Here is a 26,233-nt window from a genome sequence, read left to right as displayed (position 1 = left end):
AACTCTGGTACCATCAAAAAAAAAGGACTTTCCCACAAGTACAGATGAAGGCAGCAAACATCCCAGTGAATGAAATTCACTACATCGGCATTTTTTTTACCTGTAGGCTAATGCTAATTTGTGTAGCCTCGGCGAGTTAAGGCGTGTGCGGTACCTGATGGAGCGATGTGGGGTGGTTGGCGGGGTCTGCTTGCTGCTGGGCTTTGGAGGAGCTGTCAGTGTTGTTGGCATTTTCGCTCCTGCATCTTCTCGCTCTCTCTCTCGCTCTCTCCCGCTCTCTGGCCTGCTCTGCGCCTTGCCTGCGTTAACACAACTGCTAATGCTAACGCTAACGTGTTTGTACTGTACGTGTGGCTGTCTTTGTTGTCTGTTTCTTTTTGTTTTTCTTGACTTTATTTTTTCTCTTTCTCTCTCACTCTCTTTGTGTCTATTCCTATCTCTCTCTCCCCCTTTCTCTCTTTTTCTCTCTGTCAGGTTACCACCTAATTCAACCTGTACTACTACTACTCGTTCCAATCCTACTACCACCACAACTACTTCTACTGCTACTACTTCTGCTACTTCTAGTACCTCTCTCCACACCAGTATGACCGCTAACAGCCACTCGACTCACCATCAGTACTGCTGCCCAACGCGGCTCCTCCTGCCCAAGCCGCCATGCGCCCTCCCCCCCGCCAGGCCCTCGGAGCAGGCAAGGTAAGGGCCTGAGTCCAGACCCCCACCCCCCCCGCATCCTTCCCTTTCCCTGAAACTGTCACTCTCACCCACCCCTCCTTCCACCATGAGAATTCTCCAGCTGGACACAAAATCCCCAGAGCCCCTGTTCATGCTTGTTACCCAGAGTGCAGCGGGAGCAGCACCATTCCTCTTCCATGCCATGTTGATCCACCTGCCTTATCACCTGCAGAGTTGCTGGAGGATGTGCTGTTTGCAAACAGCCCGGCCAAGGCAGCAATTAGCTGCCGTTTGTGATTGGCAAGTGGATCAGAACGTCGCTCTCATGCCGTGCATGGTTAATGTCACTCTGCAGTGGTGCATGTGAACACAGGCTGCATTTAGGATAATTACAACGTTGCCATCAAGTAAGCTACAACCTTAGCCTACCCCAGTTCAAAAGGTTAACAAGATATGATCGTATGCAGCTATTCAGGTGTGTGTTTAGGAATATTGCCTTTTATTTTGCATGCTTGATATAATTTAGATATAATTTATTTCCAAAATACTCTCAGGATTTACATGAATAAATTGATAAAATGTGAAAGCAACACAGTCTTGATGTTTGTGCATATGATGTATTGACAGGCATGATTCAGAATGAGGAAGTAGTGTGACTGAGAGCTTTCAATCATCAGGCTCCTCCCACAAATGTAGAATTGTCTCTATAAATGGCCTGCTTATTTTTGCAAGATCTAATCTGTTTTAATTTTGCAATCTTTTAATCTTTTGCTAATCAAATTAACAAAACACCACTAATTTGTAATCTTAAAGTAAACCTAAAGATTTCATTTCAGAAATGAAGGTTGTTTAATACAACATTCTGCATGCAGTCTAGCTAATGCGAAGTGTAGCTGTTTAAGGCTTTTATAGAAAATGACTGGTTTCAAGCCCAGATGGAGCTTCTTTAACACCTGCCATCTTCTAGAAATGTGCTGCACTCTGTGCTCTACAAAGCATAATCATGGACTTTATTTCCCCCTTGCCTTTCTACCTTTAAGGCTTTGGTGTGCAGAAAGGCAGAGGTTGAGCCCATAACCCAAGGGTGCTACATTACTTCTGCCTCTTGAATCCCAAGAGTACAAATTATGCCTAGCGCATCTAAATAACACTCCCCAAGTTGTCTGTGCCAGTGACACATCCTCACGCCCATTCCCATGCAGCTCTTCACACTCCCTCAGCATAGATCTTCTCCTCTCTCGCGCCCTCACACATACGTACACATCCCACGTTGCGAGTGAGTAATACCTACTGTGTCTCGCTCCGCAGTCCTAACTCTGATCGCGCCCTGTCCGTGCATGAGCTGCATGTTCTGCATTCGATCCAAAGCTCTCCTGTTTTCTCCTGTCCCTCCATCTATCACTTTTTGTGTGCTTTTTATTTATATGTTGCCCTCAGGGCAAAAACACATCTTTAGTCCTCTGAAAACCGAGTTTACAGACTTTTAAAGAAGGTCATTGCTATTAGATTCTGAAATTCTTGACACTGGGAGGTTACTTTTTCCTCTGTAGCCTCTGTATCCTGTCGAACATTAATCGTCAAGCTAAACCTTAACCTAAATCTAGATTGTGCTGACACCTAGTGGTCAAATTGCGAAATCATAATATTATAATGTTTCCATCTATTTATGCATTGCCTGTAGTATAAGGCCGTGAATCGACCACAGGTCACAGTTAACTAGTAAACCTACTTTATTAATGAAGTGACAATGTCAAGTCATGAGGTGAGCTCCGCTGATCCATGTCTGTCATCCATGACAAAAAAAAAAAAAAAAGACAACCCACCTCTGTCTCTCTCTACCCATTCCCTATATTTCTCATAGAGAAGAGGAAGACGACGACATCGTCCATCAGTTCTGTTGTCCTGCCTCTGAATGCAGTAGCCCATCTTCTAGGTAACCAGATCAGTTGGTCCTTCTCCCCTCCCGACAACCATGACATCCATCTGCCCACTGTCCTCTACCGAACTGTCACGTGTCTGTGGAACAGATGCTAATGGAGGAGGCCCAGTAACAACCTGTTGGCTGCGGGGCGCTAAAATGTAGACCTGCTAGACTCCGAGCTCCACGAGGCGTCCGCTCTGTGCGCCCTCCATACTGGCCTGGATTTTTGCTAGCATGCCACCTGCAACTGCGTCCCGCCCTGCGATAAAGGATCATCCACGCCAACCTGTGTAGTGACCAGGGGGGGTTAAAAAAAGAAAATATACCCTGGAATCAAAGACTGTGTTTCGTTGGGGAAAGGAGAAGAAGAAAGGGGAAAAAAAAAAAGGCCCCTAATGCCCGCCTCCTTTCACCCTCGGCCTGCTTTTTGTTACTCTTCAGCTCTTTGGTTCTCCTCTGTCTGTATTCGCGTCTGCTCCTCCCCTGTGAATACGTGCCGCTGCGTTTCACATTTCTCTTGCGTTCAGTGTTAAAGTAGGAACGTGGTTTGGGCTTCGCCAGTTCCTCTTTTTCCCCACAGAAAGGAAAGCACAGAATGTCATCGCAGGGGAGAACCAGGCCGTATATTTCCCTCCACTCACGTGCAGAATGTTACAGTTTTGGATATTGAAGGTATTGCTGAATGAAAGAATAAAATTATCGAGAAAGGCGTAAAAAAAAGAAAAGAAGGGAAATTACTAAACGTCACACTTTATGCAATATTCCTGAAAAACAATGGCGAACCGTGTCATTGACGTGAGGTGAGGTGGAGATAAGATTTGGGAATTTGCTGGGTTGATGCTGCTTAAAGTGTCGTTCACGTGGGTCTGTGTTAGGGCCGAACATCTCTCTGGTTCTCTCTAAAGCCATACTTTAAAACCAGCATCCTCCTGCGCTACCTCTTTACTCTTTGTCTGTCTTGTCTCTCTCCTCTTGTCCTCTGTATAGCGAAGGACATTGTAAATGAAAAAAAAAAAAAGGTCACCACTAGAAAAACCCACTTGAACCATTTGAAAATGCAGTCTTTCTAAACGTGTCATTATATTATGAGATGAGGCAGATTAGACTGAGCCCTGTCTTTGAAACAACGCATTTTAACAAACAGGAACCTCAGAGAAGCACATGAGTAGTCAGGTCACATGTTAAGAGTAACTATAGAGACATCACAATTATGTCACATCAACATCCCACTAGTGAGAGTACGTTTGAAATTACGTACATGAGTTTATCATAATATTTTGTGAATATTTCCTTTGACCTCATGAGTTTTGAAATTTGAAATGTTCATGCCTTCAATCTGACTGATTCATGCTGGTAATCTCATACAGATCTAAAAGATCTGCATTGACTCAGGTCTTATCTGTCCAGTACATTACAACGTTATCATATTCTCTTGTTGTTTTCTTGCCAAAAAAAACAATACCATAGCATTGATTATGTCATTTGCCTGTGGAACACAGCTCAGAGCAGTGTTGCCAGATTGGGCAGGTTTATGCACAATTGGCCAATTCGACTTTGAAAATAAGAATGTTTTGTCTAGGCTAATAAGAATTGGGTCTTAAATCAGTTCACAGTTTAGATTTTTTTTTTTTACATATTCACCTAATTTGGCAAACCACATACAGTTTGTTCATTATAAACCACCAGAAGGTTTGGGGACATGTATGGCAACATGATGTTTCACTACAGCCACCTGAAATTGAAAAAACATTTTGAAGTGCTGATGAATTTGAAATTTACACTCAAAAGAAGGATTTTTATGTGTGATGTGACAAATTATGATGCCATAAACTACACCAATCTAAACTCACTGTTATTAATGTATTTGTTTATTTATTTAGTTCTGTAGTTATTTGAGTAGAGCGGGATCCTTTGCAGGCCAACTGTCTTGTCAGATTGCATTAGAAACATTCAAGCCTGACACATCGCATGACAGGTCACAGTGTGAAGACAACGCCTACAGCGCATGGGGCTGTATACACACTGCACTGCTGACGCACAAGGGGCAAAATTGGGTTTTCTTGGCAGTTGCATGTCAATTTGATGTCAGTTTTAAGGCTTTTTTGGCGGCCCAAAGGTCCTGATATGCAGATTTTCAGCGCAATGTTTGCAACTTACAAACATTGGACAAGAGTTCTTACTGAAATCTCAGGCTTGAATAATAATAAGAATTGTTGTATTTGTGGACTGAATGGATGAACGTCTTTTTTTTTTTTTGTTAATGTCAAAATGGCTCTCGTCAGAATAAGCTTTGCAGACAGATTGGCCGTATGGTTTTGTCACGACTGTCATTACCATATCAGCGTGAGGTGCCGCAGTGTTTAATGTCCCGTGGAGGCCAGAGGGAGAGGCCATTTAGAGAATGACCCCACACACACACCCTCAATGGCAGGTCAATTTTTTTTATACTGCATATAGTAATTGCTGTAAGACATGGGTGTTCATAACTGGACAAATAACTTAGTTATGAATAAAAATATACGATACATGAATGCATGGGGCCTTGGATGGGGCCACGGTGGTAAGCAGCTATTGCAATTTTTAAAAGATGCAACATTAGGGTGAATTTAAGAATAATGATGTCTGCTGCACATCGCAGCTTGTGTAAATTTTACACTGTTGCATGACTCTGTGCTCATTGTTATTTTGAATATTCTGCAGAAGTGACTGGTCACTTTGCGTTTGTTCCGTTCTGCTCTCCCATTCTGTTGGATGTCATGGAAATAAAGCAAAACAGTTCTTTACATAACATCCGCCTCCCCACCACTGGTTAGAATCGCTTCGAAAAGATGAAGGCACACAGGCTCCGCCCAGAGCCAGCCAGCCAGCCAGCCAGCCAGCCTGGCATCTGCTCAGTGATATTTGTCCCAGACTTCCAGATGCGCACTTGTCTCTGTGACGAGTGGGAATGGGGCTGCCTGGCTGTCTCCCTGGAAACCTGCTCCAAATCCTGTACGATCCGGACAGGAATACTGTCATAAGGAAGAAAAAAAAATGAAAAGCTGGCACCAAACACTTGAGTCAGATTGGAGAGCCTGGCGGATGCAGCGGATTGGTCGGGCCTGACATATGTAAATTCTCCAGTGCATCAGAGACTGCAGGGGGTTGGGTTGGGGGGAGCATACATGTGATGAGTCACTAAAAGGGAAGGGGTAAAAATATGTAATTGATAAAAAAATAATAAACACCGCTCTATACTATTTTTGCTTTCCCTCCCCTCCCTCAGCCGTCCTGTAAATATTCCGCCATTCATCATCCTGCTAATTTTGCTTTGGTGGTGGGTTGTCTGCTACATAGAAATCAATGATCCTGGATATAATATAAAATATATAATATAATAAAAATAATTTTATATATAATATAAGAATTTACTGTAATATTCAAAAATGTTGATGGTGATGATGATGATGATGATGATTGAATAAAAGCTATGATTCAGATAAAAATGACTTTTTCTTGTTGGTAATAGTGTGTTTTGACTTGATTTGTGTGTGTGTGTGTGTGTGAGACAGCGGGCTGGTGCTCAAAGGCTGGTGGCTTCTCTGAAAGACAAGGTCAAGGAAGAGATAATTTGATTAAAGTCTTAGTGAAAGAGAGTGAGCGAGGATGGGGAGGAGGCGGGGGGACTGGGATCAGAGGCGTATGGAGCGATGGAACATGGAGCCGCGAGCGAGAAGCCCCCGTCCTGCACTGCCAGGCCTACGGTAGACTCACCTTTACCTCATCCATCACATGGAGTTTCCTTTGACCTTTACGACACAACAATAATGTATCATAAATACACTTTTTAGTAGATTTACTACAATCTGTTCATCAGGACATATTTAATAACTAAAGAAGAATCCAAAACGGATCTTCTTCTGACATACCAGCAATATTCTAGGATAATTATTTTTCAGTTCATCACATTTTTATTTGTAGGCATTATTGGCATTAGCACTGATTTTAATGTGCAATCGTTGCTGACCCCTCTCGGCACAGGGACATGGGTCTATCCTGGTGAAGGCTTATGTACGGTTTCTCTGCATGCATGTGCCGAATCAGCACTGCTGAACGGGGACAGCCTCTGCATTACTGTTGTACAGTGCAAGTGGCAAATGTTTTGTGTGTGGACTACATTTGTGGGGCAGGAAGCTGAGCCGGAATCAGAAGGTTGCCGGTTCGAATCCCGAACCGCCAAGGTGCCACTGAGCAAAGTACCGTCCCCACGCACTGCTCCCCGGGCGCCTTTGTGGCTGCCTACTGCTCACCAAGGGTCACAATGACAGTCACTTCACTTTCATTCTACACGGCTACAAGTCTTTTAAGGGAAGCAGAATTTTGGAGTCCCCCCACACTAGACTGACATCAGCAGCTATGACTGTACTACAGTGCATGTGTCCGGATTTGTGGTCCCTCTTTTGCTTTTGCTCTGCTGGGATGTGCTCTGCCTTGCTCTAATTTCCATTAGATCCAAAGTAGGATAACATTTATTTGGTGCAACAGATGAAAAAACAATATTGCCTTTATGTCACCCTGGAAAATTCAGGCTTAAGTGTCTTGCACAGTGGTAGTAAGGCACACAGGGTGGTAGCCTAGTGGGTAACACACTTGCCTATGAACCAGAAGACCCACTGTCCCTGTAACTACTGTTTGTACGTGGCTCTGGATAAGGGTGTCTGCAGGGGCAGTGGTGGCCTAGCGGATAAGGAAGCGGCCCCGTAATCAGAAGGTTGCCGGTTCGAATCCCGATCCGCCAAGGTGCCACTGAGCAAAGCACCGTCCCCACACACTGCTCCCCGGGCGCCTGTCTTGGCTGCCCACTGTTCACTTAGGGTGATGGGTTAAATGCAGAGGACAAATTTCACTGTGTGCACCGTGTGCTGTGCAGCTGTGTATCACGTGTGACAATCACTTCACTTTTTTTTTTTTTTGTAAATGTAAATGTAGTAAGAGCGGTTCAAACCTGTGACTTTATGATTATCTGGTTAATTTCTGTTTGCTGATTCACTCCGCATATGTTGGCAAATTCAAGACAATCAATATGAATCCACATGTTCACACAGAAACAAACAACCAGGCTGATTTAAGAAGTGAGCAAGGAAACTTATTTTACAAGACCTATGGATTTTACACTGCCCCCTTGTGGTCTCCAAAACCTATTGGTCCAGATGAAAAAGAAATGAATGTGTTCATAATGAGCCGAAATTAGTTACTATATTGATTATTTAATTTATTAAGCATGATCTATGTAGTTCATGTAGTTCAAATCGAAAATGTTTTAAAATATTGTAAGTGGAATACTGTAAATGGAAATTTCTAGATTTTTTTATTTGTAAAGTAAATAGCAAATCTAAATAACATCCAGCCCTAATAATTGTGCCACCAAAAAATGGGGATCATGGTCTGAGATTTGGTTTAATAGAAACGGGAGGACAGACGGAGTTGGGGTGGGGTCGAGTCAGGGGGGTTATTGTGATTTTACAGCCAAAGCCAAAATCTTCCTCTTCTACCAACAATCCAATCTTAACCACATTTGACTGGTATTTTAGTGATGCTGCTTCATTCTCTTGTGTTAGTGGCATGGTGCTGCCTTCCTGGCTGTTAATGACTGTTAATGACTTCAGACAGGAAGTACAACATTCTTTGACGAGGCCTGTACAGTGTTTTCCCACATTAGTGTTGCAAAATGGTGCAGTGGGCATATGTGCATCTTCAGAATTAAGTCTGAATTAGGGGCGCCTGTCATGGCTACCCACTGCTCACCAAGGGTGACGGTTAAAAGCAGAGGACACATTTCGTTGTGTCACTGTGCGCTGTGCTGCAGTGTCTCACAATCACTTCACTTTTCACTCAGTGTGACAGTCTGTTGAGGGAGACTTGAGGGCCGCTGTTTAAAGCCCCGGCAAAGGACATGTGAGGCATCTGCCTTTTTTTAACTCATTATGTGCCGCCACGAGCGACGGCCCAGTCGCCAGGGGCATCTTCCCAGTTGCCGGTGTGTCCCTCTGAATCACTGGGAGACGGATGGAGCGGTGGGCAAGCGATGCATGAAACGGACCGTCAGGAAGTGCACACTAAACCATGTTTAAAATCCATAAACACAGATTTCAAGCACAGACGGGAGTTTATGGTCACAAGGAAGCAGGATACTGGAGTGCAGTGGCTTTTTCTTAGTAGGATCTTCATTTGCGACGCATGGGCTTAACGCAACAAGAGCTTAACGGCCTTTACTCCGGCTGCTAATAGAGCAGGACTGGCTTTTGCTCAGAATGCCGGGGAGTGGGAAGGTAACCACGTGGAGGATGGAAATGAAAACGGCCGTCAAGAATGCAACCATGTGGCTCGGGGAAGGGATGGGGGGGGGGGGTCGGAGAAAGAGAGAGTGCGAGAGAGTGAGCGAGCGAGCGCGAAAGGGAGTCAGCGAGGGATCATTCGCTATCTCGCCCCTTCAGCCTGAATGGGACTCCTCTCCGGCGGCGCCACGGTAAGGATTTTTTTTTTTTTGGGCCCGTTCCCTCGGCTGCCTCGCGCCGTGCGTTACTGTACTGCGTGCACAGTGCACCTCACAGCCGCGGGTGTGTGATTGTCTGATTCTGCCTTCCTCCTCCTTCTCACCCGTGCCCACTGAGTTCCGATGTGAAGTCGTGTGTCTCCTGCTCATGCATTTAGAACGCTCGTGCAGAATAATGCTTCGGCCGCTGTTCTGAGGGGCTATTTTTGAACGGGACAGGTGCTGGTGTTACAACCACAGATGTTCTGCTTCGTGTTGCTAGGTATTTGTTCCCCTACAGTGATTTAAGCATAAATCCATAGACCCGCTGCGCTGGCTTATTTACTTCATTTTCACAGTGGCACTGCTTAAATTAGAATTTAATGTTTATTCCAAATATACCTTACATTTTTTTACTCTGGTTTGCTCCTGTTTGCAATTGCAAATACCTTTTGTACTCCTGTCTGTGTGTAAAAATATCCAAAATCCATGGAGGGCCAGGGGGAAACGAAGTGTAAAACACCGGAGTGAAATCACTCTCAATAATTTACCAGTTTGGACGGGCGTTACAGGCTGCATCTGGCTGCTAATTTGATTGGCCGGGCATAGAAAAGGAGAATGTATGAGAAGGAAAGGAGTACTTCCCTGTCAGGTCAGAGGTCACACATGCTTGTCTTAATAGTATAACGTATTTAAAATGCAGTGTCCAGGGGTGAATCCTCATGAAGGGCCTTTTTATTTTTTTATTTTTGTATATTAAACTTTGCTAAATTAATGCATGACATAAAATGAAACAGCTCAACAATATACTCCAGCTTAATAATAAGTGTGACTAGAATGTGAAGAAGAGGTCTTGGTTGGTATAAAGGCCACTGATGGAGTGACACGTGCAACTGGCCAGTGACAAACTGCTGAAGACCATCCGCATCCAAGAGCATAAGTGAAGCACTGGCATTCATCTTTCATCTCAGAGAGGGAGGTAGGGGGGTATTTTAAGAGGGGGGGGGGGTGTTAGTGAGGGAGAACGATAGAGAGGTCAACCTTTTAAATTCTTAATAAAGAGAAAAGTCGCTCTGCACACTTGGAATTCCTCCGCCGTGCACAATGTTTTTGTGCGTGCACACACACACACACAGTGTTCAAGTGAACAGAGGAGTGCCTTCAAAATGCTACAACAATTTTGTAGCAAAAAAAAAAAAGTAAGCAGGACGTAACTAGAAGAAGATGTGCAGTTTTCTGTTGATTTCTTTAAACCCCGGGTCTTCAGTTTTTGCCCTTTGGCTGTGTGGCTACGAATTAATGCATTCGATTATATTTCAAAGGCGTCACAATTACAATCATATTTTTAGCATGCTTTTGAGAATGAGAATAGCATGAGTGTGAGAATAGCAGAACCCATAACACATTCTATATCTGTTACATTTGCATATTTTTGAAGGTAAAAAGAATAAACCAGCGGGTGAGGACAGAACTAACATCCCACCACAACAAGGAGGTTCTCCAGAATGTGGAGATGGGAGACCTCCTAGGGAAGGGCTCCTTAATTCTGGATTGGCCACAGGGGCTTCACACGTCACTCAGCGGTAGAAGAAGCGGTGGGGGTGGGGGGGGCACTCACCCCATCATCTAGGTCGGGTATGTGAATCCCAATTCCCCAGTAGAGTAACTGGGGATGCTGTGCCGTAAAAAAGGTGTGATCTGGATGAGACAGGGCTCCCTGGTGCCGGCGTATGGCCCTTTCACCTCTGGCCTCCTGATAACCCCCTTTTCAAGAGATCTCACTCATGTTGAGAGTGTACTGGTGTAAAAATGCCTGCCTTCACGCTATCCCGGTGGGTGCTGCTCATCCATGGTATAGATATAGATTGAATGAATTGTAGCTCGCAGTGGCCCGTCCGGACCCAAAATGGTGCTTTTCTTTCAGCACGCCAAAAAGACACATGGACATCAAACAAAACTCCTCCAGCTTCGTCATCCTACTAAACCATCTGGAACAAACCTACAGGATGACATACGGAAAACACTTATCGCTCTTGGCACAACATCCTCATCATCATAAGCAGCTTCATGAGGTGGTCATTAAGAGTAAAGGAGAAGAAGATGCGCCGTTTTCTGCAGATTTCTTTTTTTTCGCTCAGATATTTTTATTGACTTTAAGCAAGAGAGAGAGACAACTACAAAAAAGAAAGAAAAAAATACAATGCAGACAGTATAAAAAGATTTCACTAAGTAAATCAGTTCTGTAAGAGTTACATACAAATATCGGGTTACATTGCAGTAGAGTATTATAGTTAAAATGACAATTTAGTCATATTCCAAGAACAATAATGATAATAACGTGTGCAATTCTAAACCCAACAACCTTTCCACATAGTAATAACCCCATCCTCGTGCCAGATTGATTAATTAAAAAGAACAAGACAACAATATTGTTTCTGGAACTTGACTTGGTAATATTAATAGTCGGATTCTGAGGCTGAAGGCTCCAGGAACGGCCCCCTGACCTTGTGAAATTAATTTTTTTGGTATAACTAATTGAGTAGCGTATCTTTTCAAGGCCTAGACAGGACATAAGGTCCCTCATCCATTGAGCAGGGGTGGGAAGAGCAGCACCCTTCCATCTGAGCAGAACTGCATGTCTGGCTAAAAGGGAAGCAAAAGATAGTGTCCGGCATTTTACCGGGGTCAGACATGCATCGTCACTGATGCCAAAAAGTGCAATCAAAGGATTAGGTTGTATACGCTGTTTGAGGACAGGGTGGCAGTAGCCTAGTGGGTAAGACACTCGCCTATGAACCAGAAGACCCAGGTTCAAACCCCACTTACTACCATTGTGTCCCTGAGAAAGACACTTAACCCTAAATTGCTCCAGGGGGCGTAAATGTAAGAAAGGGTTTGAAATATCTTCCTCCAATATTTTGCAAGACTAGGACACGACCAATACATATGGATAAGCGAAGCATCATCGCTTCCACATTTATCACAGCAGGGATCCACATTTGGGTAAATACGCAATAGTTTCTTTAAATCCCTGTTTTCACTTATTTTGTTCTTTCGGCTGTGTAGCTACAAATAAATGCGTTTGAAAGGACACCTAATTTCAATTTCAAAGGTGTCACAATTACATGTTGTGACGCCCCCAGGCCCCGGTGATGCCTGATGCTGACGACCGAGGCTGGGCTAAGTCTTAATCCTAGCAGACCAGCGCTCCTGTCCATCGTAGTCTGGACACTTCTCAGCGACAGAATTCCAGACGGCGCTATTCAGCTTGACGGGCTTACCGCGTGTCGCGCCGCCAGGAATGCAACACTGTCCGTCAAGGCGCGTGGGGACGGGTCATGTGTTAACATCAACGGTGCCAGAACTCTGTGCTAGTTTCTAGCTGCTGCTCATTGGTGGTGGAGTGAGTTTGGGACTATGAGATGCAGACCTTTTTATTTGCCCCGGGAATTCACCTCAGTTTTTTATTATCATCAGAGAGTGCATGCCACCCACGCTAATGCGAAGGAAGCGCTCTGCATGGTGTACGGAGCCATTAGCCATCTGCAAAATGTAGACGCTGACGGACGAGATTTCACGTCAGTTCTCCCGAAATTGACTGGACATCGCTGGACATTGACTGGATGCGCAGACAATAAGACCATAATTCCAGCATACAGACCGCTCATTACACACGCAAAGCCAGTTCTGCAGCAAGGTGAGAACCTGGCCACCAGGAGCCGTTTCTGCTCTTCAAGGTTTGAGTGCGCTGACTGTCAATGTTTCCGGGGGGCTGCAACCAACGGCAAAAATGCCGTAAACTTGGAGGAGTACACGACATCAGTGAACAGCTACATCAGCAAACGCACTGTCTTCAAGTCCATCACCACAAGGCCCAACAAGAAGCTGTGGAGGACTGCAGAAGTATGTGAACTGCTCAAAGCTTGAGACTCCGCTTTACGAAAGGTGACACTTTCCAGGACAGCGGAGACACAGGGCTCATGTGGCCTGTGACAGTGACCGTTCAGATGCACTGAACTGTAGTTAGTGGTATGAAGCAGAAGACTCACTTACTTCAATCCCACTTACTACCATTGTGTCCCTGAGCGTCTCCGGGGGGGACTGTCCCTGTAACTAATGATTGTAAGTCGCTCTGGATAAGGGCGCCTGATAAATGCTGTAAATTTAAATGTAAATGACTTCTATTCATGATTCGACACATGGAACAACATCCAGTTGGATCGAGGCCAGCACAATTGTGCCCGTGCGAAAGTCTTCCTTCCGTATCGGAAACAGCATCTCCAGCACCATCACACTCAGGGACGTACTCAGCCCAATGTCACTCACCCTACTGACCCACGACTGTCTAGCGATGCACAGCTCCCACCACATCCTAAGTTCAACGATGACATGGGGTGGTAGTAGCCTAGTGGGTAACACACTCGCCTATGAACCAGAAGACCCGGGTTCAAATCCCGCTTACTACCATTGTGTCCCTGAACAAGACACTTAACCCTAAGTTGCTCCAGGGAGACTGTCCCTGTAACTACTGATTGTAAGTCGCTCTGGATAAGGGCGTCTGATAAATGCTGTAAATGTAAATGTAAATGTAAATGACATGACCATGGTGGGTCTCATCAGCAAGAACAATGAGTCAGTGTACAGAGAGGAGGTGCATTAATTAATGATTGTTAACTTCAGAAGAGAACGGAGGGACACCTCCCCACTGAACATCGATGGATCTTATGTGGAGATTGTCTACCTTTTCCCACCTCCTATCCTCACCACTTTCTATAGAAGGACCATTGAAAGCATTCTGACCAGTTACATCACAGTCTAGTTTGGGAACCGCATTGGACTGTAAGACCCTACAGCGGATAGTGAGGACTGCTGAGAGGATCATTCGAGTCTCTCTTCCCTCCATTACGAACATTTACAACACATGCTGCATCAGGAAAGCCACCAGCATAGTGAAGGACTCTACACACCCTTTGCATGCACTCTTCACCCTCCTACCATCTGGAAGAAGGTACTGAAGCATTCGGACCCTCGCTGCCAGACTCTGCAATAGCTTTATTCCTCAGGCCACCCTGGGACTTTCCACTCTGAGCTGAAAAACTCACTCTACCTCATATATTCAGAACATATCTCTTTTGCATTTCTATTACAGCAGTATTTTCACCTTGTTTCTGCACCTTAATTACGCATTTAACTGCTTAGCACTCTTTGTTGTGTACATGTTTTATTTGATGCTACTCTTGTTATGCTGGTCACCTGGAGCAGATTTTCACTCATCACAGAAAAGCGGCTGCTGCTGAAGTGAAAGTGAGAAAGTTCAAGGTGTATCAGCAGGCTGGGAGGAACATTTCAAACTGCAGCAGCCGATCATCGATCATCACTGCACTTGTTACAGAAATCGCACATCTTTAGTTTTGCAGTGTTCTCATTTAGAAGATGCTTCTATCCAAAGCAACGTACAGACAATCAGTAGTTACAGGTTTAGATTCTCTGGTCCAGGGATAAGTTTGCTTAGGTAGTTACACACAAATCAAATTGCTTATTCATAACATGACACCAATACACACATACACTGCATATGAGTGAAATTCTTGTGTGCAAGTTCAAAGGTCTGATGGTAGCAGTTTGAACAGTTTGTGGCTGGGGTGCTCTCCTGGCGTAGGTGTCCTGTAGGGAGGGAAGGTCACTGGTTCACTACTTGCTGCAAAGCTTGGCTGTTTCCATTAGCGAATGTCTTTTGTCAGGACGCACACAGCACACTGTGCACACTTAGTGAACAGCGGGGTGACATTAAAAGCCCCCGGGGAGCAGTGTGTGGGGAGGGTTGTTTGCCCGGTGGCACCTCAGTGGCACCTTGGCAACATTCCGGGTCCGTTTCCTTGCTCACTAAGCCACCACTGCCCATACCAGGCGGGGATGCATCCACTGATAGCAAATGGGAATTCAACGTTTGTGGTCATTTGGTTCAGTTTAATTCGGCACGTGTGAGCTGTGAGGTCACAATTAGTGAAATGTATCCATGATACATTTACTGTTTTCAATATCATGATATTATCCTCACACCACAGTGTATATAGCATGTGTGTGCTGTGGAGAGGCTCATATTGCTCCTTCCTGTGTAGAAAAGTAAAAAGGAAGTATCCAGTTATTCCCTGTCCCTGCTTTTCCTTACCATTTTTGCTGACTCAGCTTTGTTGTGAGTAATAGTGTCCCCAGGAAGGACAAATATGTTTCTCCTCTGTCAGAATCAGAATCTCGCCATGAATAATTATATGGACGTTTGGATTGGTAATTATTTCTACCATGTATTTATGGAGTAATACATTAGAAAAAATGTTACACAATTTTAAATGTTTTGGGCTGTGTAAACAAATAAAGGAATAAAGGAACACTGCTGCTGTGAGAGCCCTTGAGCATAATTATTTCACTCACATGTACTCAGTTGGAGCAATAAAAAGGGCATTTATTTCATTTAAAGTAGAAATATTTTGATACTGTTTATTGCTTGTAAAGCCTCTCAGGCAATTACTCTGTAAAATATAAAATCTATGACCTGGTGAGGTGATATTTCAGAAAATAGTGAACACTGGCTAAACTTTAAGAATTAATTTGTGTCACCCCCAATATTTTAGGATTGGCATAATGTAAATAAACAGGTTATTGCAGGTTTGATTGGTTTACGTCAATGCTAAAATATTAGGTGTGACAGGTTACTTAAATTTTACTTAAGTTTCTCTGTAATTAATGATCACCTACAAAAGTCTACAGAAGGAGAACAATATTGAAATTGTACAATAATTGTACTGTAAAGAGAACATTTTGATTTGGTGCCTAAGACTGTTGCACAGTATTGTTTATTGTGATGTGATATATATATATATATATATATATGATTGTGTGTGTGTGTGTGTGTATTGTGACACTATGAACCAGATGACCACAAAGACCCAGGTTCAAACCCCACTTACTACCACTACACACGTAACCATGAGTGTTTCCAGGGGGACTGTCCCTGTAAGTCACATGTAATGTTAATGTTTTGTGAAGTAGAAAATGAAAATAGTTCTCTGACCACATGACCAGTAAATGTGGGGATGCTGTTTGCTGATTTGGTAAAGCTCTGCCCACCTTATCCACCATTCATGTTTGAAGGAATAGATGAGCATTTGTCTCATGCATGCATGAGGAAAGGCTTGTGCAGAAATAAAGCACTCTAATGGGTTTTCTGTAATTGTAGGTATTAAAAATAAATGCCTTCTGGAACAGAAAGAAAAGAAAAAGAGATTTGATGGTAAAATTAAACTCACTGGCTGTGTCATTTTTCTGTCATGCCGACTGTGTCACTGTGAGAGACGAGTAAAGCTGTCAGTGGGGAACACTGCAGGCGAGGACATGACGAACTGCCAAGTAACCCTAGGGGGTCCATACAGTCTGGCAATTTTGCTACCAAATAAGATGGCCTAAAAACTGCATCACAATATTGTCCGCGTTTTCTCCCTTTGCAATAATGACGAGTAAAGTCGAATGTTTTTACTTGACTCCCCCCGTGGTACAAGCTTGGTTTTGGAGGTCATTTGATGCCATGTACAGGATGCAAATACAAAATTCTTCACAGCAAGTCACTTTTTAGGTTGGGAAGCTGCACCTGTGGGCACTGAACAGTTCAGGCGCTCGCTCCACGGCGGGAAGGAGGACAAGTTGAAGACAGAGAAATAGCAGGATCTGCTGTGGCATAGTGGTATAGGAAAGCAGCAGGCTGAAGAATAGAAATGGCCAGTGCCAGAAATATCACAGGCAGAGGCAGTCGGGTCGTCAGGGGGGGCAGCAGGGCGTTGAGCTTGAGACACGTGCCAATTCAACAAGTTCTCGCGCCTAGAAATTATTGACATTTTCAGCACAGAAATTCCTACAGCTTGTTTTGCAGACGAGTCTAAGCTTTCAGCTTCAAGCACGTGCAGCGTGCACGAATGCATAGCGGAGGGACTCTGAGGGCATGCACAGATCTCTCACAGTCTCCCCGGCGTCCAGCAACTTGAGAGCCCTGGATAGCTGGCAGGGGAAATGCAAGAATCAAGGTCGGGGGGGCAGTGAGGGTTGGAGTGAGGTTTGTCAAAACCAGGAACGGCTTGCAGCAACGTGAATAAATCCGGCGATGAGTTCACGGCATCCAACATGGCCACCGCGCCTTTATACACGATGCCGACCTCGGCCCTGTCCCCCCCGTGGGCAGCCGCTCTGTGGACACGGCCATGGGACAGCAGCCATGACAAAAATGGGATGCGCCGTGAATACTTTCTTTCGCGATGAAAGAGCGAATGCCGGGGGAGACGTGGAATCGCAAATTGTTGGGTGAATCTCCACCGTTCACTCGGCGAGCGCGTTCAGCGCGCACTGCAAACCTAACGGAGGTTGACTCTCGCATAACAAACACAACAAACAGGGAGGCAGGGTTGAGGAAAGCAGGAGAAAAGATCGGACGAACAATGACTGAGCACCGTCCGGCAATCAGATCGCTGATTAAATGGAATCATGTGACCCGTTTCCGCGTCCATGCTGCCACGCCGCCGAAGTCACGTGACACTTTCCAGATGCACTGTAATTGTGCCAAATTACACCACTGGGAAGCGGCCCCTTAATCACAATGTTGCCGGTTTGAATCCTGATCCGCCCTTCACGGCTGCCCACTGCTCTCCAAGGGTGATGGTTAAATACAGAGGACACATTTCGTTGTGTCATCGTGTGCTGTGCTGCGGTGTTTCACAATGACAATTACTTTCACTTTCAAATGTTAGGAATATTTTTGTATGATTCAAACGATAAATTTCAATTTTTAAAGGATCAATTAAATGCACGTCAGATTGCTAAACTCAGACACTCCACATATCCAAATAGATAAAACATAAATCTGGTTTATTTTTAAACAATTATATATATATTTACTATATGAAATTAATACAGTTTTGATGGACAACATGTAAACAGTAAACAATCAGAGTCCGATTACAAATAGTCACAGGTCAGCTAATTGCTGTTTACCTATGGGAAATGAACGTATTGTTATGATTATGATTGTCATTATTATCTTGGAGCTTTGCCTGGCTTGTAATGGTAGAATAATGAACCTCTGGTTGTAATTGGCTAATCTGAGGTGATGTTGCCACGCTGTCTGATGTGTGACAGCGTGACTCCGCTACATCAGCCACTCTGGGCCCTCCCATCTTGCACCAAATCCAGTAAGACAGTGTGAAACCCTGGTCACCAAGGCAACGCCACCCTTGACTCCGACTAGCTGCACCCCTCCCACTTCAGTTGCATGGCAACGGTCTCTAAGCAACAGCCCTCCTCCCTCGTCACTCTCCCCCTCCTGTCCCTGCCTCCATATGTGTCCAGCTCATCCTCCAGTGAAAGTTCATCATTGGAGCGACTGTAGAGTAAACAGGAAGACAGAGAGAGAGAGTGAGTGAGGGAGTGAGAGAGAGAGAGAGAAAAGATTATACAGCGTAAAAGTACTAATACCAAAAAGGTAAATCATTAAAAAAGGTAAAACGTTCATTAATGCTCATTCATTATCCACACGAGGTGAATTACTTTACTGTTTATGTTAGATGATAATGGCTGATTATGGCTCAGGAAAACAAGACATTAGAACATTACCTATCAATCAATCAATCAATCAAAAAAGGTTCACAACACAGAAATGTCCAACTTCTGAAAAGTATCTGTGTTTACACCCTCTACAGGGTTGGGCCGGATCATTTCAGGCTTTTACTTTAGGGATTGAACTGTGAAAACATAGATATTGATACCCATGGATTTACTATGGGTGGAGTAAAGAGGAAGGAAGGAGTTAATGGACAGGTGAATGAGTCATGAAGTGAAATGAATTACCGCTCTGGGCAGTTGAGTTTGAATAAAAAAACAAACGTGGGGGTTGCTTGAGAATAAATAATACATTCCTAAGAAATGGTGGGATAAACAGGGTAGTTGGGGGATGAGAACGCCTCCCTCCATTATTCATGGCCTTCATTGCCTTTCCCCTCCTCACGCCTCCTCCTAGCCTTCACCCCACCTGGGTACGAGTCACTGTGACCAGCGGCATCTTCATCCTCACCTCCAGCCTCACTCTTTTACGGCCCAGATAACGAAATCAGACGCAGGGGAAAATGACGCTTCGGCATTGGACTTTCAAACTTGAGTCACAACCTTTCAGCATCGATTCCTTTTCAAAGTATGAGAGATCAGAGAGATTTTTTTTCTTTTACAAATAAAATTAAACGAAAGGTATGAATATAGCTTAATGCCTATATATATATATATATATCTGTTTTATTATAGTGTTTCCGAAGCCTTGTCGGGGACACTGGAGAGGCCAGGCGTCACCAGAACAGCCATCTGGCCCCCCCACCGCAATATGTTGTTGTTGTCGTCGTTGTTTTGTGAACGATATTAACATCGGCAGCCGATCCGGCGTGGACGGGGACGCGATCCGAGGGGCCGTGCGGGGAGGATGAATTATGGAGGTCTGTCCCGGAGGCGCACCTTGAGGGGCGGGATCGCGGACCGCGCCTTCTGTCGCTCGGTGGCGGGGAAGGATGCTCGGCGCGCAGGGTACGGCCGCGGACTGATCCGAGACGAGATCTTTCTCTCTTTTCTCTCTTTTCTTTTATTTTTGGACGACGGGGAACTTTGAAGTTTCACGCAACGCGTGACGTCGCTCGCCGTTTTTTTTTTTTTTTTTTTTGCCGCTCCGGAGATTCAAAGCGATGCGAGCAGGAGGAAGAGGAGGAGGAGGAGGAGGAGCGGGAGGAGGTTACAGGGAAGCGGCCGCGCAGGAACCCGAGATGACGCGCGTCGACGCGGACCCGTCGAGCGCACACGCACCGGGCGTCTGGCGGCGCTCCTGCCCGGAGTAGCGGGACCCGGGCCGGCGACGATGTGGTGCATCAACTGCGCCTCGGACAAGACCCCGGCCGTCCTGCACAACAAGCTGGTGTACTGGTAAGAAGCGACGGGGCACGACTAATTACGGCGACGTTCGGGTGCCGCATTTCTCACGCTGGCGTGATTTTTTTAATTTTTATTATCTGCACCGTGCTTTACCGGAGGGAAATGACAACATTGATTATTCGTGCAAAATACCGTGTGCTGTGGTGCTGGAGGGCGCCGGGCATCTTTTTAAGAGCAGCCCGTGTTGTGGGGGGGGGGGGGGGGGGGGGGGGAGCTGAAAAGATGGAGTCACCGCGTCCTATCACCTGCCGGAGATCACAACGACCCACTCGACCCACTCGCTCTGAGCAGAGGTCCGTCCGGTTCCCAGATGCTCAGGTCTCTGGCGGGCTGACCTTTCACCTCTGAGGCATTCTAGAACGTGGTCTAGAACACACAGGAGGACAGTGGAGCTCTGTGCACACTTGTGAGCTCGCCTCGGCCCCCAGGACGCCGCGAACGGGACGCTGAAGCCATGTGACATTTCACGTCTGCCTGTGCAGCGGTGATGATGCGTCCCGCGTCAGCTGAGGATGCGTAAGCCCCTTTCAGCTTCGAATGTCTCAAGCAGGTCTGAAATATCGCCTGCATATTTCATTTTACGGCCCTTTTTGTACTTCCTCTGGCGGGTGGTCGGAGGAGGTCCCTCTCCCTCGTTGTGGTGTATTAAGTTCTGGGAGTGCATGACAGTGGTGCTCTAAGTGTGATATGAATTATAAAGCAGCGGCACACCTTCCTTTTCTTTAATGGACCCTCTTGCTTTGATGAACCGACAGCGCAGCGCCAGCTTTGTTGTTTCTACGTATTTCGGCTGAACGGACGGTTGGAGGCCGGACGGCGAACTGAACAAGATGAGAACAGTGGTGGATTGTAACGAAGCAAATGTTATTTGTTACTTACATTTGTGAAGACTTTTTACTTTTACTCTGGTACTTTTTGCTCCACTTGTTTTTCAAAATGCCGTCGTTTCTTTTTTATGTTTAAAAATGTCATCTTTGAGCTGTTAGATCAGAACATCCGGACTGCGAGGTCATTTAATATATAGATCTATTGTTATTTGAAGCGCTGATAACAAACAAACTACAAATCCCACAATGCAGTGCTTGAGCAAAAGTAAAAGGTCTCCAGAAATGTAAATACTTAAATAAAGTACAGATACAACAAAAAACTACTTAAGTGCGGTAACAAATTGCATTTACTTTTGTTACGATCCACCACAGCTCAAAAGTACGATTAAAATAGTTTGACTTTGTTTTTTGTGTTAAAACTGCATCTTATCATATCTAATCACTTTCACTTCATCTTACACACAGGTTTAACTTAAACTGATACCAGTCTATCAGTAATATTCACAATATATTGGCATATCGATGAAACCAGCGTAGCGGTAATACCAGTGATATAACAGTCTATCAGTAATATTCACAATATATTGGCATATCGATGATACCAGCGAAGCGGTAACACCAGTGATATAACAGTCTATCAGTAATATTCACAATATATTGGCATATCGATGATACCAGCGAAGCGGTAACACCAGTGATATAACAGTCTATCAGTAATATTCACAATATATTGGCATATCGATGATACCAGCGTTATACCATCCCTCAGCCCATTAGCAATTCAGGGGCAGTGGGGGCCTAGCGGTTAAGGAAGCGGCCCCATAATCAGAAGGTTTCCCGATCCGCCAAGGTGCCACTGGGGTGCCACTGACCAAAAAGCACCGTCCCCACACACTGCTCCCCATGGCTGCCCACTGCTCACCAAGGGGTGATGGGTCAAGAGCAGAGGACACATTTCACTGTGTGCACCGGGTGCTGTGGATCACAATGACAATCACTTCACTTCACTTTAGCTCCAAAAGCTCCTGCCCAGTATGATTTAGATATTATTATCAGTGTTAAATCCAAGATTGGCCCAACCCTGGGTCACATGTGCTACGGTAACGATGCTGTCTTGGGACGGGTCTAGTCCTCAGAACCCGGATACGGCAGAGAAGGAGAAGGATCCTCTGAGGGCACTTGGCTCTTCGGTGGTTCGTGCTCTGGTGTGGGCAGCAGGGCTTTGAATGCCAAGGCTGCTTGCTGAGTGGGTTTGAAAAGAAATTCCTGAGTGTTTCGCTGTCATTTCTATCAGCTCGCTTTACAGGCCAGACAATGGGGCCGATTGAGAAAAGGCCGCGACAAAGGCTTCGGCGTTTTTCCAATTTCCTGCCTGCGTCTGTAGCCTCCGGGATTGAAAACATATCTCTCTCTCTCTCTCTCTCTCTCTCTCTCTTCATGCAACCACGTATCATGAGTTACCCGGTTTTATTGGTCTGTGGTGTCAGTAATAGTTGTTTCCAGAGACCCTTCATCTTAAAAGCTCTGTCCCTGGCATTCACCTGCGCTCCTCTCCTCACCAACATCTCCTCCCTCCGCACCGCGCCGCGCCGCATGCAGCCACCCTTCATCCAGCCTCGGCCACCTGTCTGACCGTCCCTTCACTTGACCGGGACGGTCTGGTCTCTATGCGGTAAAATTGAACCTCTGGGGGGATTTTTTTGGCAGCTATGACGCTTCCAAAACGGGGCATGAGAAAACGTAGGTGATGCTGAAGCCTATTTTCTGCCAGCAGTTGCACGTGTGAGACATTAAAATAGATCATCTGACTGGTATGAGGAGTTTGTACCTTTTTTTGGGGTTTTGAAATATCCTAGTGAGAGTCCTTCGCACGTACCGTCTGACGCCTTTGCGATGTTGAAACCATACTGTCGGCACAGGCTGTGGCTCTCACACTTTCTCAAACATCCGAGACAAGCAGTAATTAAAAAGTGAGATGGTTCTTCAGAAAGTTCTGACCTTCTGAAGGTCCCTGTGTTTCATGATGTCATCCTCTTGTGAGAATTCATGTGAGAATTCTACCCTGCTGTAGCTGGTCATATCAGGGTGGTAGTAGCCTAGTGGGTAACACACTTGCCTCTGAACCAGAAGACCCAGGTTCAAATCCCACTTACTACCATTGTGTCCCTGAGCAAGACACTTAACCCTGAGTTGCTCCAGGGAGACTGTCCCTGTAATTACTGATTGTAAGTCGCTCTGGATAAAGGCATCTGATAAATGCTGTAAATGTAAATGTAAATCATATGGGGTATAAGAAGGTCATGTCCTTGCCCTTACTGGTCTTTGATGGCTTAGCTGGGTTGGCAACCAGCTGGAGGTGTTGGTATGGCCAGCAGGAATCGTGTGATTTCAGGTAATCAGCGGTGTGCACCATAATGAAAATCACCTCACTTTCTAGTGGGTGTAGCGTTCGTTTTTTATTATACAAAAGAAATAAATGAAGACAGCTGGGCCCACAGATGTGGGATCAGGTGCAGCACAAAATCCGATGAAAACAAAACAACAAAAGAAAGACGAATGATGCACAACTGGCACCTTCATCAGGGCCTAATCGTATGATGGAGGTTGTGGAGGCTGAAACGTTGAATCATTAACGATGATTTTTTTTTTTGTAACTAGCACAATTTGGAGCTAATAATGTTCCAAATTGTGACGGAACTGCATATGCGGGTAATCTGTAACAGATTATTTGGAAGTGATGGACAGGACCGGGCTGGCAGCCGCTCTCGGCCTCTCCATTGATGAAGAAACAGCCCCTCGGGGCGTCCATTTGGTCCGACTCCTCGAAGCCAGCAGCAGCAGCAGCAGCAGCAGCGGTGGTATTTGTAGTAGGGCCTGTAAGGGCTTCACCATCACATAGCTGCCACCCGCCGCGTGTTTGCTAAGCTCAGCGGGGACTTGTGGTCTCTGGGAGAAAAGGCCCGGCGTTGCATTGTGCCGGAGTAAAAAGATATTACATCGCGTCCCCCACCCCCACCGGGCGGACGCGTGGGACTCGGTTCGATCAGCGCGTGCCCACTGGTGTTAATACATCGCAGTGATTGGCCAAAGCTGTTGCCTCTTTTCAGCCTAGGGATTTGTGTGAAGAATTGATCCTCCAGTGGATGAGCAGCATACAGTTTAAGATTTTCTGGGATTTAAAAAAGGATTTCACAATATTCTAGTTAACATGAAACTAGCAAATATTTTAAATAAAGGTTAATAATAAATTAAGTTACAATTCCCTTTTATTTCACGTGTTTCATGCCCAATTTCACATCTGAATGCAAACGCTTAAGGCATATAACCAAACTTCCTATCAAAGACACAAATAAATAAATCTGATTATTCTTTAATTAGTTAAAGGATTTGAGTCACAGTTTAGTCTAAAATGACTGTGTCTACTGTATTTAGTCCAAATTTAAAACATAGATTTTCTGTGGTAGTAGAGGTTTCTGGCTGTGCCGTAAACACGCTTGAGCAATATTAAATATCCGTTTTGAAAAAGCACAATAATCCAGTTTGAATGCCCGAAGCCAAGCGTACCGTGTTGATCTTTTCCCACCGCGGTGCGGTGTGTATAGCTGATAGTTCGGTTGTGTGTGTGCGTGTGTAATAGTGAGAGATGTCTCGCTTGTGCATTAACTGGTTTATAGATTCACCCTGTGCCGCCACAGCGAAATCAATGACTTTCTTTTTTTGCTTTCTCCCTCTGATGCCCTCGCACCAGGCAACAAGATGGACATCAAGACAATTTTTGACATTTTTCATCGCGGTCACTGTTTTCGCTTCTGGTTCCGACATTTTTTTTTTTTCATGCCTGGGTAATGTATACATACCCAGATGTGATATCATGACATGATAACAAAACCAACATCAATACTGCTACTATTTAACGTGTGTAATATCTGACATGTTAATGGGCTACAAATGGCACATGGTTACATTCAACATTCTAAGAAACACGAAAGTCTTTTTTTGCACAATACATCTGCATCTGCTGCCTACCTGACTGCTAGATGAATGAATGAATCGTTCATCAAACAAAAACGAGACGGGAGAATTTCGACATGCAAGCTAAACACACTTTAACGTCTGTATTGTTTGAACAGGCCTTGGTTACTAGTACTAGCTACATAGTTAGCTAGTAGTGTGGGGGGGGGGGGGGGGGGGGTGGGGTTATGTAGAATTGGCAATATACAGTGTTGATACTGAATGTTGTTGCTGATATTCTGATATGTTATGGATATATGGCCGTGGACTTTTGTGTGTAGCATTATCAGCAGGACTGTTATGTAATCAGGTGTGTGTGAACGATGGTTAATGAGCCAGTATATTACATTTCACATTTACGGCATTTATCATTACGCCCTTATTCTTACAATCAGTAGTTACAGGGACAGTCCCCCCTGGAGACACTCATGGTTAAGTGTCTTGGGACCCAGTGGTAGTAAGTGGGATTTGAACCTGGGTCTTCTTGTTCATAGGCGAGTGTGTTACCCACAAGGCCACTACCACCCCAGTAACGAGTTAACCCGTTCTGCTGCTCCTAACAGACGGTGTTGACAGCCCAAGACTCAGACCGAGCCCGAGACACACTTTTAATTAACAGCCGTCCAATTAATCACATTGAATTATTAATTACATCAGGCGCTGACCCCACGTCCTTGTAGACGGGTCTGGACCCTTGCTGCTGTGTTTGCCGACTTCTGACCTGCTTTTCAAAAGCGGAGAAAGAGATGCACATTAATCTCTGCTCGGCCCTAATAATGAGTTTTTATTAATAAGCTATTGTTCATTAATCTGTTTAAGATGGGAACAGGAAGAAACGGCGCGAAATAAACTAGGTGCAGCGATTAGAAGTGTGTTACAGGATCATGCTGAATTGTGTGAAGTTGTCAAGGTTATTGTGCTATTTTCTTCTGCCCCATGGGTGCCATTACCGTTCATCCTTTGAGAAAGGAAAGGAGCGAATGTGTTTCAGAAGTATACGCGTCTCATTGTTTGTGAACAGGGCTTGCAAAATGTTTCTCGGTGTGGGTTTTTATTAGCCAGTTCCACTTAATCTAATGTAACGTAGGATCAGCCTTCTGCTGTTCTGAGCAGTATTATGATGTGAGCTGCAGGAAAAGAAAATTTTGATATAGATCATTTTTTATAAACTGCATTTATTAAACGTGATCAGATAGGTTGCCGCTATGAGGTCCTTTCCACCACGCTGTATCTGTTATCTGCATATTTCATCATAACATCTCACAACATAGCTGAAGCGCCGTG

The 26,233-nt window shown here is 45.0% G+C and overlaps 1 protein-coding gene across 8 annotated transcripts in view; it reads left to right on the top strand.

Moving 5' to 3' along the window:
• LOC114798586 (IQ motif and SEC7 domain-containing protein 2-like) overlaps positions 1-26,233 on the top strand; it is a 54,187-nt gene that overhangs the window by 10,335 nt on the left and 17,619 nt on the right. Inside the window, exon 1 of one of the 8 annotated variants that reach the window (XM_028994415.1) lies at positions 6,286-6,339. The exons of 5 other annotated variants lie outside the window; for them this stretch is intronic. In XM_028994415.1, the coding sequence (XP_028850248.1) occupies positions 6,293-6,339 (47 nt within the window). In that variant the 5' untranslated portion in view covers positions 6,286-6,292. Of the gene's footprint in view, positions 1-6,285; positions 6,340-9,019; positions 9,102-19,919; positions 20,103-26,233 lie in introns of those variants that run through there. 2 more of the 8 variants (XM_028994416.1, XM_028994414.1) reach the window with 2 other exon arrangements.

Source organism: Denticeps clupeoides, chromosome 10 (genome assembly GCF_900700375.1).
Source record: "Denticeps clupeoides chromosome 10, fDenClu1.1, whole genome shotgun sequence".
Classification (NCBI taxonomy): Eukaryota; Metazoa; Chordata; class Actinopteri; order Clupeiformes; family Denticipitidae; genus Denticeps; species Denticeps clupeoides.
This window is presented reverse-complemented; position numbering and strand designations above follow the sequence as displayed.